Below are 17,292 nucleotides of genomic sequence, written 5' to 3' on the forward strand. Positions count from 1 at the left end.
GTGGTGTTGCAGTTATCGGAGGATCGCGTCTTGTTGATCGACGTGGAGACATCTTTTAACTATAAGTTTAGAAAGATGAAGATATTGATAAGAATTTAATAGGAAAATTGATGAGAATGACTCATGGACTAACTCTCCATAGCCCAACAGCACAATTGAATAACACGATTGAATGTAGATCTAGTACCAACAGATGATAGCATTTGGATAATAATTTCCATGAGATTAGATATCTGTTAATAATACTGGAATTATAGATGTAATAAGTTCGGGAAAAATGGCCTAGAAGTAGGCCTTACATCAACCACGACGGGAAAATTTTGACAGAACTACAACCTAATCAAGACCTAACAGGTCTAAGATTTACAATGGTAGGAAATTAGACTAGAGTTTTTACATAAACTAAGTTATATCCAAAAGAGAAGTCGAGGAGACTCTATCGGCGACGAGAACTATTAGAGTGAGTTCTTGACTCCGACAGAAGACGTTCTATGTCCCTTATGTGCCTTTCAGATCTTGCTTGCTGAGCTCGAAGTTCCCTGACTTCAGCTTGGGTTTCAGCAAGTTCCCTCTGCAGAGCTGCATTGCGGACGTGAGTCCTTTTATGAGCAGACTCTAGCTGGCGAATGCGGACTGTGTTAACGCCAGAGTTGGCGTCAATCTCCATGACTCGGTCGATAGCTGCTCGACCTTGCTCGGTGTTCCGAGAAATCCTACGAACCATGATGGGTAGGACCCTGTCATCTGAACCTCCCTTGGTGAGGTTGTAGAAGCTTCTGTCTCCATTGTAGGGCATGGGTTGGCCCTGTTCCTGACTCCACCTGTCCAAGTTTGTGGCCCACAAAGGTGTGAGTCCTTGAAATGTTGGACGAGGGTTCGGGTTTGGGTCTTGAGCAGCTGGGGGTAGGTTGTTGACTTCAGGTTCTGAGTTAGAACCATCAGAAAAACCTTCAGCTTGGTGATCATCCAAAGGGATTGGGTGATCATCTTCTGGCTCTTCTCCTAGCCATCCAGCATTGCCGTGGTTGGGATAGTACGGGTCTCCGGGGATATGGAATCCAGCCATGAAATCTACGCGAGAAAAAGGGTATAAGATATAACTAAGTAGACGATCTAATTAGATAATTATAAGATGATCTTTATCAGTTACTTCAATACTTGTTTAGTGCATACCAGTTATATGTACTCAAAATAGGATAGACCTTCGAATAAGTGACCCTAACTCTAAGCCCACAACCAAACAAGGAACAGGAAATAAAGCAAATATCACAGATTCTAAGTCTATGACATCCTAGTACATATAACCTTAGTGTATCCACTCAGCAACTACTGACATACTAATAAAGACCTTTAGTTCTCAGATAAGTAATTAATAGTAACACAAAATACTCCTATAGTATTTTAAGTTTATGTTCTGTTCTAGTGTTTTCGTTGTAGTAGTGTTGGTAAGTTTTTGGACTTGTTGCAACCTCACAACCACACTTAGGCACATGCTAGTCACTCCTCGGATAATATAGTTGATCAGGCTATATCTTCCCAGGGTTGACCATATGTCTCTAAGTCTAATTGTGTTGTCCAACAATCGTAATACTTCTGTTCTGTCCTAGTGACACTGTTTTTAGTATGAATGCAGGTATGTATACTTGGTTAAATATTTTATTATTTAAAAGTATAAACTCTTGGTCAGAGTATTTTAATCCCGTTGTGTTTATAGTTCGTATATCTTTTATGGGTTGATATACTCAATTCACTATAAACAATGCTCTGATACCAATCTGTCACACCCCAAAACCGGAACGGAGGAATCGTTCGGGGGTGGAGGACGTCATGTACAGTATCACAACAATGCAAAGTAGTAAACAAGCAACAACATCATCCATTGCATTAATAATATAATTTAATACAAGTGTGTTCTGTCAAGTTATATAGACACCAAAAATATGAATCAAAATAAAAGACGAGTCTTGAACGAGCTCCATCTTCTCAAAACCTGGCACCGGTACCTGTCTACCGGTGACCTGAGAATACAAGTTATTTTGAAAGAGTTTATCACCTTTAAAGCTGGTGAGATCATAAGTATTTTAGTGTCTGTGTTTGTATGAAAGTGTTTGTAAGTATGTAATGTATAAGTTTGAAAATGTTTGTAAGTGTTTGAATTCTCCTAGAAAACCCTATGTTTCCTACTAAAAATAGCCTTCTACCAAGGCATCTAGTGGTCGTGGGTGTGTCTCTTGTAAGAGTATGTATTTTCCCAAATCTGACTATCATTAACCAAAAATATAGTTTTTACATTACTGTTTATTATGTGAAGATCACAAAGTGAATGCAATGGGAAAATGAAATAGTACTGTAGTGTTGTATTAAGTAACTACTGCTGTACTAACTACCTTAAACCAATTGTTATTTAAAGTACCATGTGATCGGCCTGTACCATAATACCGACTATAAACACGACGATGTAAGACGTCGGAAGAAATGACGTTTGGCACCCGTAGACTTGCAAGTCCCACTGTAGCGAGCAGCAATGTGTAGGATAGTCAATCCAGTATAGATCTATACACAAACTCAACGCTCTCCACTTAAGGAGATTCTGGATACAAAACGGGCCATGACAGGTGATGCCATGCCCCGTTACGTGGCTCACATAACTGTATTAGTGCACTTGTGAATGTATTGTATGTACTAGCTATATTGTATGTTCTCTCTCTGTATGGTATTGCTTGTTTCTCATCATAGTATTCTCTATCTGTATGTTATGTTCTCTCTGTACGGTATTGACTCATGTATGAACTGACTCATTGTAAATTTCACTGTTATAGTAATAGTATTAGTATCTCCCTAAACTATACCTATTATAGCTTACTAGTAATGTTGTTTGAATGTATGAACATGTGTGTATACCTTTGCTACCCAAAGGTATTGAATAGAAAGAAGTAACCTTTTATATCTATACACATATACATGATATATGACTAGGATTCAAACGACCTTCGGACAAACAACCGATACCCTAAGTGCACAACCAAACAAGGAATAGGATGTAAGGTGAGCTATCAGTCCTAAGTCCTTTAAATCCTACTTATATAACTATATCTATATAGATACACATTTAGCAGAATATAAGTTTAAAAGAGTTTAATAAAAGTATTTGACATGTAAAAGAGTTTGTAAAACAGTTTGAAGTAAAACAGTTTGATAACACAGTTTGAAAAGTAAGAAATCCACTTGTTTGGTAGTTATTAATCACATGTGATTGATATAATAACTATAATAGTTCAACTTGTATTCCCCCCCCCCTATAAAAACATTTAAAATCATTTAAAAGGTTGATCAAGGGGTATGAAATCACCTGTAGTGAGTGGTTTGGAAGAACGGATGGTATAGGATGCTAAGTGTCAAGTGAAGACTTGAACACACACAAGGATCCTAGTTAACATATAATAACACATATATGTATCCAATTAGTCATTTAACAACTAATTAACCAAGTTAAGACACCCTAGGACATGAAAAACACCTTGATTTAAGTGTTATAAGTACTAAGGATTGCATCTAAGGGTTGTAGGGCCTTGCATTTGAGTTTAGGGTCCAAGGGTAAACTCTTTTGGAGTTTACGGTTTTGGGACCAACTCTCATGGAGATTACGGTCGTAAACCCATGAGTTTATGGCCGTAAAATCATGGTAACTCCACCATTTTGTGTTTTGAAGCTTTATAAGTCATAAAGAAGCATCCTACTTCAAGTCTAAGCCTTAGGAAGTGATTGTGGCATCATTTCACCCCTTTGTAGAGTTTACGGCCCATGGACCATTTCTCCATGAGTTTACAGCCGTAAACTCTAATGGTCCTTGATGTTTTTGATGTTTAAGGTCCTAAGCACTTTAAGGATATGATCTAGACTAGTATCCAAGGCTTGGTAAGGGACTAGGGCACACAATGGCCCCTTCATTAGGGTTTACGGTCCAAGAACATGTTTGGACCGTAAACACCTTTGATATTGTGATTCTTTGTGTTTTCTAGATGATTAAGAAGTGTAACAAGCCTTATAACAAGCCAAGGTAAGAGTACTTACTATGTAGAAGCTTGAAAGGGTGTTACAAGTCCAAGAACACTAGTGTGTGTTCTTGGTGAAACTAAGAACACTTGAAGATCTACACCAATGGAATGATTTCACGGATGGAATCATGTAAGATCACTAGATTAAGTAAGATGTCAACTAATTAGGGCAAGAAACACTTACAAAGTTGAAGATCAAGAAGGAAAGTCGGATCATACTTGAGAGGATTTGAGTTCTTGTTCTTGAAAATGGTAAAAAAGTGTATAAAATGACTAAGTGTCATATTTATACTCCTTAGAGTTTACGGCCGTAAACACCATGTTTAGGCCGTAAACACCATGTTTAGGCCGTAAACTCCAAACTCTTGGAGTTTTGGGACTTTATTGGTGCACAATAAACCCTAGGGTATCCTCTCTCCTGTTATCTCTTGAAGTACTAACTTTAAAACACTCAAACTGACACCAAAAAGCTTGTAAGTTAGCAGAAACAGTTCTGACTTCTATTGAAGTGAATGGTTGTACAGAATAGAAATTTCTGGTTGTCACATATGTCAAGAGGTCAGTGGGAGTCTCAATTGCCTTGAAAAGTTTCAAGAACAAATCAAGAATAAACCGATAGTTAATCACTAGCACACGACTTGAGGTTGGCGACCTATCGTGTTGACATAATTTTGTTTCTGCGCCATTTCAGATGAAGTCAACTATGCAATATGAGTTCTATGAATTGATTGCATAAAGGCAAGGCACCCTAATCAATGGAAAGTACATTGATAGGAAAGGGTGAACTACTCAACGACCTGGAAGCAATGGTGGGCATTCGTGCTACCATGAGGCAGGAAATCGAGATTGATCAAGTTCAGTCCATATGAGTTAGATTTGTCACGAACATTGTCTTACGGTTATTGTTATGACAAATTCAAATGGATAGGAACACATACACTTTAAAATCTAAGTGTGATAAGGTCTCCCTCCTTCATGAAAATGATTGTGAGGAAATGCTTTCACTAAGAGAGATTTTAAAGAAGATAGCAATTGTGATAATTGTATTCTCAAATTCGATTATGATTACGGCATCCCTCTTCATAGTTCGAATTGTGAGATTTGGCAATTAGTATGAACATCTGGGACTTAGTAACATAAATTCTGAATTGTTTAGACACACATGCGAGCTATCTAAGGAAAGGTGTATGAGCTTAAAAAGCTTAGATAAAGGCTTATCAAAGCATTAGGTATTAGAAATATGAACTTAAGGAATTCAATAAGCATTGTTTTCTAGAAGGTCAAGTGTTTTCTGAATACATGTCAAAGCTAGTGGGACCATAAGTGTTATGCTTGTATGGAAATAATCATTGTGTTAGTGGGAGCATGATTATTATTTCAAGTATTGTGAGTTAGCAATATTAATTATAGAAAACAAGATTAACTTTGCAAAGTTGTAGGGGTTGAAAAGTTGTTTTGCTATAATTAAGGGAGAGAATATTATACTTCGTTTCAAAATCTAAAAGCTTAGATCAAGAAATGTTAATAAAATTTAGTCAAGGATACATAGCACGTTCTCAAAATTCGATTATGATTACGGCATCCCTCTTCATAGTTCGAATTGTGAGAACATGGCTAACAAAATATTATGGCAAAAGACTGATAAAGTATCATGTCTTTATGTGAGACATTATGCATCGTGTCCAATACGCTTCGGGTATAGGATCGATTGCATATGCTGTAATATTTGACCATTCTAAAATTTTCCAAATGCCTAGGGCATTAAGAGGGAAAAAGGACTAGAATCGGTTTTGACTAAAATAATTAAACAACTATCAAAGGACGATCTGAGGTTCACTGAGGATTTGTCGCTTGTGAGTAGTTGGAAGTATAGTACTGGATGGACTATATTGACATTATTATGAATAGATAAGATTCTATTAAGAATGAGTTGTCATATGGCAAATATGGAAATGTTTCCATTAATGGGAGTTGGAAATTAAGAATTTATGTCTAGATTAGAATATTTTATGCGAGAAGGATGTTCAAAGGAATGTACTTTGAATGTGAGACTTCACGTCTATGGAACTGCCTTGTAACAATTTCCGATAGAATACCTTGTAATTTCATTAGCCGGGTCTTGGTGACTTTTGTGCTATGACATTACGAAAGAATCATTGCATAAAATGTTAGAATCTGATATATTCTAAAAGTGGCGAGAACCTTGTGTTCTTACACTAACGATGAGGATTAGGAATTGTGAAATGAGCATCATTGGAAAAGTTTTCAATTGATCTATTTCACAAAGCATGGAGCATAGGAAACAAAGTGTGCATGCTTGGAGCATGGGACAATTATTGTTGTAATTCTAGTAATAAGTTGATTTTCTGAAACAATGAGCAATGAATAATGAGTAATCAATATGGTGTTTAAATAAAAGTGTTTTATTTACGCTCAAAAGTTTTGGGGCCATATAGGATTAATATTATTATTGCGTTTCACTTTGCATGTTTTGACTTCCAGAATAACTGGGTTATTCGAACCTCCACAGTCGGTCATACGTTGGAAGTAGGTATGAAGGAAGACTGTCATGAATCTGTCTGCAGATTGTCTAAAGTGTTTAGACATAGCACAAGTTTGCTGCAGAGTTCATGAGTGCTTTGGTAAGATTGAAGTATTGGATTAAACCCACGCTCACTTGAATCACTTCATGGATTTATCACGGGTGATTAGTGAGACGATAACATTGTATATTCTTGAAACCGAGACGTGTGAGTTGTTATTTGCTGGTCAGTTGCACATTGATGATAAGTAAACGCACCAGTAACTTGGTGTTATAAAACTTATTGTTGTGTGTGATTCGATTAGTAGGTGCAAGCAAGCATTTGAGTCGAAGTTTATCCATTCCTTTTACCCAAAGTGGGATAAAAGCGATATCTGTGGGCCCCTCGATGATTTAGTGATGACACCTAAGCGCTTGGCCAAGCCGGGACTAAGTTGATGTGTTCAATTGTAGTCTATTGTCAGTCGTCATGAATCAGAAGTCGGGAAACAATACATAGACAGAGAGAATGATTTAAATCCATGTCTCGTGTCTATACGATATCTTGAGAATGGAGGAATATACGATCCCTTATCTAAAGGACAAGTTATTGATCAGAGTTGACAGCGGCTTTTGAAAGCTATGATTGCTGATCAGGTTCTGAAGTCATACGCAGAATAATTATTAGACTTATCCAAGTGGGAGACTGTTGCATTAGTGTCTAAGTCCACAACTATTTTGGTATGTACTTGACCCGATTGTGAGCATGGTCCTTTTGGGTTGCCTTCACACGGGTGACTAGACAGGATGACAGTTGAGGAGAGAGGTTGATTAGGGCATAAATATGATTTATTTATTATATTATATGATTAATATAATAATTTGGAATCATATTATTAATTAGTATTTAATCAGAAATTAATTAGGAATTAATTTCGGGATTAAAGGAATTAATTAAAAGTACATGGGCTGTTTTGTAATTATTTGATAGTTGAGACTTTGGGCTATTGGATCACCTTTATTAAGGCTTGAACGAAAATCCTAGAAGGATCTAGGAGTTTTCCTCCAAGGGCTTAAGGAAAGGAGTCCATGGACTTGCTTAGGCCTTAAGCTAAGGGATTAGGGTTTCCACCTTGAAACCCTAGCTAGCCTCAAGTATAAATAGCACCCTAAGGCACTAGAATTCGACCACTCCTTGGGAAAACCCTACTAGGGACGAATTTTGGAGCTTAGTACTTTTCCTCCTCTCTCTTATATTCATCCTCTCACCCAAAGTGTGTTTGTGAGCCATTAGAGGTACTACACTTGTGGTACTTGCTTTCAAGAGCTAAGGAAACTCAAGGAATTAGTTGTTATTACTATATAACAACAAAAGGTATGTATTCTTTTCTCCTATGTGAATTTCGAAATTACTAGGAGCATGCTAGGTTTCCTTATGTGTTCATAATGTTGTATAACTAATAGTGATAACATAGATCCAACTCTAGGGTTGCATGCACACATAGGATTGTTTGTATAAAACCCATCATTTATGTGTACATGTTTTTTTACAACCTCACGCTGAGTGAACCAAGTTGTCTCTAAAACCTGCTCTATGTTTGTTCATGGGATATGGTATTGGTCAAAAAGGATATCGATATTACGACCCGACAAGTCAAAAATTGTATATTTCTCGACATGTCACCTTTTTAGAACACGTTCCTTTCCATAGAATTACTTTCCAGTCACACAACATAACTTAGTCGGAAGTTCAGGCTATTAATCCATTTGGCTTTTACAATGATGACGTTTCTTCTAATGCTTCCACTATTTCAGATAGCCTTCCAACTTCTTATCCCACACCCGTTGTTGTTCAGAAACCCCTACTTGCTTAGGATCCCCATCATGCTCAAGACCCCCCACCATCAAGACGTACTCGTACTTGAAAGTCCACCAATCTTATAGAATTTGTATATTCCTTTTACTCGAAAACCTTTTCCTCCTTTATTGGGACTATACCTCGTCTCTATAAACCAACATCCTATAAAGACGCCATCTCTGACCCTCTTTGGCAAAACACTATGGTTGAGGAACTTACAACTGTTTATCAAACTCATATATTGGATTTGGTTCCGCTCTCACCTGCAAAATACATAATTGGTCGTCGTTGAGTATATAAGATCAAAACCAAGTCTGATGCGTCTATCCAACGTTATAATGGCAGAATTGTTGCAAAAGGACACTTGTAAGAATATGGTGTGGATTATGAAGAGACTTTTGATCCAGATGCAAAAATGATAACTCTCTACACTCTAATTGTTGTTTCTTTTATTCGATAGTGGAAGATTTATTAGATGGATGTCAAGAATGCATTTTTAAATAGTGATCTTATTCAAGAGGTATACATGTCTCCTCCACAAGGTATTACTCACCGTCCAGGTGAAGTTTGTCGGCTTCAGAAAGCATTGTATGGTTTAAAACAAGCCCTCGTGCTTGGTTTGAGAAATTTTCTATAGTAATTACTTCCCTTGGTTTTCAATCTAGTTGTCATGATGTTGCTTTGTTTCTTAGATGTATAAGTGCATGTCTGATCCTTCTTTCCTCATATGTTGATGATATGATTATAATTACTAGCGATAATCATGATGGTATAGAGTCCTTGAAAGTGTGATTTGGCTAACTGTTTTGCTATGAAAGACTTGAGCTTACTGAGTTATGTCTTGGTGATTGAAGTTGCACAATCTCCGAAAGGTTATCTTTTATCTCAGATGAAGTATATCTCAGATTTTTTTGAACGCATACGACTTTCGGATATCAGAACAATCAATACCCGTCTAAAGTGTAATGCCAAGTATTCTCCAACTAACGATTTTCATTTGTCATATCCGAGGCTTTATCATACCATTGTGGGGATTTTGGTGTATCTTACCATCACTAGGCCATATATTGTTCATGCAGTTCATATGGTTAACTAATTTTTCACTACTCATTCCACAATTCATTGGGGAGTTATTCTTCGTATTTTGAGATATCTTCTGGTACTCAGTTTCACAATGTGGTGTTTTTTTCCACTTCATATCTTGAGTTGCATGCCTATAGTAATGCTGAATGGGATAACCATGTTTATGATCGCAAGTTTACTACTTGGTATTGTATCTTTCTTGGAGATTCGTTGATTTCATGGAATTGTAAGAAACAAGATGTCGTGTCTCGATCATATACAAAATCTGAGTATCTAGCTATGGTTGTTGCTACTTGCGAGATTGTGTGGTTGCGATGGTTTCTTGCAGACATGGGTGTCCATATTTCTCAGCCAACCCTTTGCAATGTGACTACAAGAGTGCGGTAATGATTGCTTAGAATTCGGTGTTTCATGAGCGTACAAAACATATTGTGAAATATTTCAATTTCACTCGTCACCACTTTCAGCATGGGACTAGTTCTCTTCCTCATGTTCCATCCATAATACATATTGCTGATATATTTACAAAAGTCTTGACTGCTCATTGGTTTGATTTTATGTTTGACAAACTCTCAGTGTTTATTGTTGTCGTATTATGAGTTTGAAGAACCTAATAATTCTATTAGGCCCTTTTCTGGTTTGTGCCCATTGTTTGCCCTTTTAGTTCTATAGCTAGGTTTAACCTAATTAACTTTCCTATTTATATCGTATTTTCATTTCATTGTAATTCGACTATTTATTTAAATAAATAAACTCTAATAATATTTTGTTCATTAGTTTACATTGATTTTGTATATTTACAATCAATTTATAATCATTTGTTTAATTAGTCTATATTTAATATATTTTATAGAATCTTGTTTGAATTTAAACTTCTTGAAATCGAAGAACAATGAAGAAGATGAGAAGGTAGAAAGTAGAAACACATGAAGTAGATGGTTAAAGATGAGCCCGGAAATGGTTTGTTAAATTACAAGTTTTAGGAACCAAAAGTGCAACAAAACTTTGTTTAGGGTCACCCCTGCAAAATATCATACATATGTACGGAATCAGAACTTTTCAAACAATACACGGAGAAAATTTTAAATTTGGACAATATTTATTTTATACCAAAGACTGCGGCTACTTTTGGGTATTAATAAAAATAGTTTTACGTACTACCGGTTAAACAATTGGCTTTTAGTTTTGAAATAGAGACACTTTCCATATTTCAACGCCTCGAACTTGTATATAAATTAACATATGCGATACCCATCATACCACACGATATACAGTTATACACCCTCAATTCCATCTGAAATCAACATAACATAGAGAAAGAGAGATGTATGATGACAGTGAGAGAAAGTGTCACCCTCTGTTACAAGGTGAGAGAGATGAAGAGTACAAAAACGGAAGTTTTTCTTCAGCAGAAATGGCGACTCTAAGCAGCATATGTGACGTCATCGTGCAACCACTCCCTTTGAATTCTCTTGATGATCATGGCAACAAAGTGGAAGAAAGCATCCGTTCATTCTCCACTGCTTCTGGTTCTCAATACCCAATACCTAATAAGGTAACATCAACCTAACTCTTCAACATATCATCAAATTCGATTTCCTTTTTGTTTTTTTTAATTTCATTAAATTGATCAAAGTGATGGAATTGGAAACAGGTAGTTCATCTTCTAAAGACGAGGGCGTTTCTTGAAGCAGTGATGGTGGTGAAATTGGTCTTAACACTTCTTTCCACAAGACTGGGTACCCTTTTACTTTCTGGAACTCTTTGTCTTTCTCATAAATGGCCATACGTACACAACTTCTCAGAAATTCCGCTAGATAAGAGGGAGAAGATTGTTCAGAAATGGTTTGAGCATAGGTTTCTAACGCCTATCAGACTCGGATTTGTGTTCATCAAGACACTCTGCCTTTTGGTCTTCTTCACTCAGGTGATCTCTTCTTCCTTTTTTCTGTTTGTTTAATTGTTTACTTGTTAATCCCAGATTTTAAAAGTAAATAATTATTATTGTAATCTTGCAAAACAGATACATAGTACATACTTTTAATGCAAAACAATATGAGATAAGTATGACCCACATATTTGATGGGTCATAATCAATAATTCGGAGTATGAAAAGACTATCTAAGTTGTTTTTAATTAGAGTAAGTTTTTTGCTATGAAATACGTACACAACTAATACCTTGAACAATTATGTTTTTATTTCAATACACGGTAAGAAAATTGTTAAATTTCCATACGATACTCCAAGGACCACTTTCGTTGTCATCTCGAATACCCTAAGCCTTCGAAGAGGCCTTATTAACATGTAAACGAAAATATAAAACATCATTTGATCAATATTTATATAAAATGGTTATTCTTCAAACAAGAGCTGGCCTACACCAGCTACATGTAAGAGGAAAAATTGGGTACATAATGGCCTATAATATGTATAATTAAAACACACCGTTTAAGTCTAATTTGACATGAAACAAAAATTTAGTAAAGATTTAACATTTTCAAATAGTTTCTTCACTTCGAAAAGGAATTAACATATGATTTTTCATCTGACATGATATATTCTTGAAATTTCCCAACAGGTTGATAAGAAAGCAAATAATCCTGCATGGGAAGCCATCGGCTACCACGTAGACATTAACGAAGAACACCCCAAAAAGGAGCAAAACAAGCGCCCTTTGCAGAAAGGAATGGTGGAGATCATGAAAGAAACCGATCAAACCCTTGTGCATTCTCTCCTTCAAAAAGGCCTGGATGTTACCGAAGAACTTAAAGAGAACATTTGCAGAATAAAATGCGATGTTGTAATTATTGGCTCTGGTTGTGGTGGTGGCGTTGCAGCTGCTATACTTGCAAAATCCGGGAAGAAAGTTGTGGTTCTTGAAAAAGGAAACTACTTTACTCAGACAGATTATTCAAAACTGGAAGGACCTTCTTTGGATCAACTCTATGAATCCGGAGGAATACTTCCCACACTCGATGGGAAAGTAATGATCCAAGCTGGATCAACAGTTGGAGGTGGTTCAGCAGTGAATTGGTCAGCTTGCATTAAGACACCACAATCCTTGCGAAAAGAATGGGCTGAAGAATACCACATTAAGTTATACGAGAGCCATGAGTATACTTCTGCAATGAACAAAGTGTGTGAAAGAATCGGTGTTACTGAAAAATGCACAAAAGAAGGGTTCCAGAATCAAGTTCTTCGTAAAGGGTGTCAGAATCTTGGCCTAAAAGTCGATTCTGTCCCACAGAACGCATCAGAGAATCATCACTGTGGGACTTGTTGTTATGGCTGCAGATCAGGAGACAAAAAGGGAACTGACTCGACTTGGTTGGTTGACGCAGTAGATCATGGAGCTGTGATCATAACCGGATGTAAAGCCAAGAAATTTATGGTAACAAGAAACCAAAACGGGAAGAAAAGAAGAAAGAAATGTTTAGGAGTAATTGCTCAAGTTTTAAACGATAAAATCTTGAAAAGATTGCACATCGAGGCAAAGGTGACAATTTCTGCATGTGGGTCTCTTTTAACGCCGCCTCTAATGATATCAAGTGGTCTGAAAAACCCTAATATTGGCCGGAATCTTCACCTCCATCCTGTTGCAATGGCATGGGGATACTTTCCAGAAGGTGAAACTGATGATCTCACTGGGAAAAGCTACGAAGGGGGGATATTGACATCTGTTCATAAACCAGGGTCCGATGAGACATACATCTTGGAAGTCCCAGCTTTAGGGCCCGGATGTTTCGCTGGTTTAACTCCTTGGGTTTCAGGGCAAGACTTAAAGGAAAGGATGCTGAAATACTCTCGAACAGCTCATGTGTTTTCATTGGTGAAAGACCGTGGATCTGGTGAAGTGACGTCAGCAGGAAGGATAAGTTATAAATTTAGCAAATTCGACAATGAAAACATCAAGAAAGGGTTGAGACAAGCGTTAAGGGTGTTGATTGCAGCTGGGGCTGTTGCAGTGGGTACCCAAAGAAGCGATGGACAGAGATTGAAATGCAAAGGGACAAGTAAAGAGGAGATCGAGGAGTTCTTGGAGACAGTAGATGCTGTACCTGGTCCGATGTCAATGGTGAAAGATTGGAATATTTATTGTTCGGCTCATCAAATGGGGAGTTGCAGAATGGGGAAAAGTGAGAAGGAAGGTGCAGTGGATGAGAATGGGGAGAGCTGGGAAGCGGAGGGACTTTATGTTTGTGATGCGAGTATTTTACCGAGTGCTGTTGGTGTGAATCCCATGATCACAATCCAATCAACTGCTTATTGCCTTGCGGAAAGAATTGCAGATATCTTTAGATAAATGGATGTATGAAGTCGATTAATGGAAGTGATTAAAAAAAATGGTTATTTACCACATTGTATAATGGTCATTAGCATTTTAGCTAATGTATTCATATAATGTTTTAGGATTACCTAGGGTAAAATGACCATTATACAGTTTGGTATATATGAAGTAATTGGTTCACGATCATAAATAACATGCTAGAAAATTACCCAAGGTCATGATATAAACCTATCTTGATGACATATCCATTTTCCCCTAATGTGAGCTCCACATGCCATTCATTAACGGTGGAAATGAACGAGCGCTAGCGTCATGGACTAGTGATGCAACAAATGAAAACTACAAGGAGCAGCCATGTCAAAAATCAAATAGTAGTACCAAATGTGTGAATTTGAGCTAACTACAAGGATCTGAAATTTACTCTTGATTTTATAAAGCAGTTTTAGTATTTTGAAAGAAAACTTTTTTGAAATATAAATCTCCGTTGAAAGGTTTAATTAACAACCACAATCCAGCAAAATTTACTAATTTAACAAAAAAATGGTTTCTAGTCAACGTTAATGAAGGTTTTGTCGCTATCGTGAACTTGTTTCCAATGATCGACAAGTCAATACGGAACAATGTAACATTCCTGTTACAATATTTAAACAAAATCCTATCTTTAAATTCTAGGGTCATATGATGAACAAGATTTGAAGATCAGTTTCTTTTCTTTTTCTTAACGATCTTTAGGATGAGTTATGATTTTTGATTCATCTTCTAATTAATAGATGGCATTTGTAGTTTTGATATAATAAATATCAAGAATAACAAGTTAAGACTAGCCCACTTGGCTAACATATATGTTCCTAATCTAACAATTACCTAGGAAATTGTGTGTTCAATTCCAGGAGAAAGGAGATATTGATCACCTCACCAAAATTTATCAACACCTTTAGGTTGATAGAAGTACATCCGTATAGGGATTTTTTTTTATATATTTTTTTAAATTTACACTGAATAACTACCTGTGGTGACTCCCGACGAATATTGGCGCCGCTAAAAGTAGGGCTACGTAGACAACATGTCGCCGCAATAGCTTCTGCCAACTTTGACCAAATTTCTTTGACCTGAATAACTATGTCGACGATATGTCGTCGCCACTAATTCGCCGATAACGATGAATTTTTTCGCGGTCTTCAAAAAACCTATGCCAACGACAAATCGTCGATATTTGTTAATGTAATCTTCATTTATTTTATTCCATGGTGTAGAAAATAGAAATAACCTAGTTTTCGAAAAAGCTATCCTGTCGACTTATCATTGACTTACCACATGACGACCCGCATGAAATATCTATCCCGACGACTTGTTGTAGGTACAAATTTATTATTATTAATTTTTTAGTTTCAACAAAAAAAACAAACATCGTTTATCCAAACCCTATATTGACGACAAGTCATCAGGGTAGGGTTTCACCATCCTGGTCATACGCGACCTTAGTTGTAGCGGCACACCTTTCCGTTTTCTCTCTCGATTCTGTCCGGCAATTTCGTTCTTTCGGCCATTCATTTCACCGATGACATTGGGTAACACCTCACCGTTTCCTATTCACTTTTCGATGCTTCCTTTTTTTTTCTTTTTGATTTGATTGATTCCGGTAACCACGATTCACATTTGCAACCACCAGCAACCACAAACTCCACCAGTGACCACCTCTTCCCTTCCTTCCGTCGTTGCAGGTAAGAAAGTTCCATTGTTTGGGCGTTTTTTTTCTAAGATGTTGCGTTTTTTGTTTTCGGTGACAACAGCCACCATCAGTGACCACTTCTTCCCTTCCATCCGTCGTTGCATGTAAGAAAGTTCCACTATTTAGGCGTTTGTTTGTTTTTTTTTTGAAATGCCGAGTTTTTTGTTTTCCGTTGACAACAGCCACCGCCGGAGACCACAATCTTTATCTACGCCCACGATCTTCATTTCCGTCATTGCCGGTAAGTAATTTTCATTCATTTTTTTATTTTGCTAATTTGAAGACTATTAAGCCATTAAGTGATTAATTAAGTTATAAAGTGTTAAATTGTGTATGTATGTTAGTGTAGTTATCATTTGTGTACGAAGATAAATATGTGAGTAAGTAGTTGTCATTTGTTTGTGTTAATTGTATGCTTATGTTAGTCATTAAGTGATAAAATTTTAAATTAATTAAGTTTTTAGTGATTAAGTGATAAAACACTTAAATTGTTTGTATTTATATGTATTATATGCATGATTTGTTTTTTTCCCCGATTTTGGAATTGGTTGTATAAAGTGTATAATATGTATGATTTTGGTATTAAGATGTTTGGAATGTATAATATGTATAATATGCATGATTTTGTTATTTTTTTGGTTTATTAGTTTAAGTACATATAATATGTTTGTTAATTGGATGCAAAATGTATATGTGCGATTATCTTAGTTGTTTAGGTTTATTAGTTTGGATGTATAAAATGTGTATGTATGATTGTCTTAGCTATTAACAGTACCATGCTATAATACAAAAATAAAAAACAAATTAATAAAATAAGACACTATAAATACTATAAATATGGAAAAGACATGAAAGAAAAATGATTTAATAAACAAAGTAATACTAGTACATTGCTATTAACATAACTACAAAGGTTATTAATAGTAACATACTTTTATTAGTTTGTTTATTAAAGCATTCTATTTTTATTTCTTGTTTATATTTATAATAGAAAACAAACTAATAAAAGTACGTTGTTATTAAAAGTATGATGCTATAATAGAATAAACAAAATAATATTTAAAGTACATTTCTATAATTGGAAAAAACAAAAACAAGATGCTATAATTCCTATAAATAAGAAAAAGAAGTACAAATAGAATGTTTTAATAAATAAACTAATAGAAGTACCTTGTTATTAAAGAAAACCTAACTACAAAAGGTTATGAATAGCAACATACTTTTATTAGTTTCTATATTAAAGCATTCTATTTTCATTTCTTTTTTATTTTATAATAAAAAAAATAATAATAAAAGTATGTTGCTATTAAAAGTATGATGTTATAATAGAAAACAAAAGTATGATGCTATATTTAAAAAAGTATGATGCTATAATTAACAAATAAAAGTATGACGTTATTAATAACAAAAGTATGAAAACAGGTTGAATCACTGATTTTTAGTTTAAGTCTCTTCTTTATAATCATCAAGTGCCCAGAAATACTCGTCCAAAATTGATTTAGAAATTAATTTCGGGTTGTCCCCATTTGAGAGTGCTTTTTGAATACTTTGTCTCATTTAGGATGTGAATGTGTATTGCATGATTGTTTGTTTAAGAGCACTTTGGGTTGTCATTTTCTCTTTGCTCATCCAATATATATTTCTTATATATTTGGGAGCTAAGGGGAAATGCTGCCGAATTTTTCTCAAACAAGCAATCCTGCAATAGACATTCACATATGAGATAAAATATTAACAAGTGGGTTTAGAAGCCTACC

At 35.8% G+C, this 17,292-nt stretch overlaps 1 protein-coding gene across 1 annotated transcript; it reads left to right on the forward strand.

The window, feature by feature from the left end:
• The first annotated feature begins 10,715 nt into the window (after window positions 1-10,715).
• LOC145159462 (long-chain-alcohol oxidase FAO1-like) lies at window positions 10,716-14,019 on the forward strand. The gene is made up of 3 exons (XM_079078459.1): window positions 10,716-11,072; window positions 11,172-11,444; window positions 12,097-14,019. Exons 1-3 carry the CDS (start codon window positions 10,842-10,844, stop codon window positions 13,819-13,821), a joined length of 2,229 nt encoding a protein of 742 aa, XP_078934585.1. The 5' UTR covers window positions 10,716-10,841; the 3' UTR covers window positions 13,822-14,019.
• The last annotated feature ends 3,273 nt before the right edge of the window (window positions 14,020-17,292 follow it).

The sequence above is a fragment of the Lactuca virosa genome, chromosome 2 (assembly GCF_052849685.1).
Source record: "Lactuca virosa cultivar CGN04683 chromosome 2, Lactuca_virosa_CGN04683_v6, whole genome shotgun sequence".
NCBI classification, from domain to species: Eukaryota; Viridiplantae; Streptophyta; class Magnoliopsida; order Asterales; family Asteraceae; genus Lactuca; species Lactuca virosa.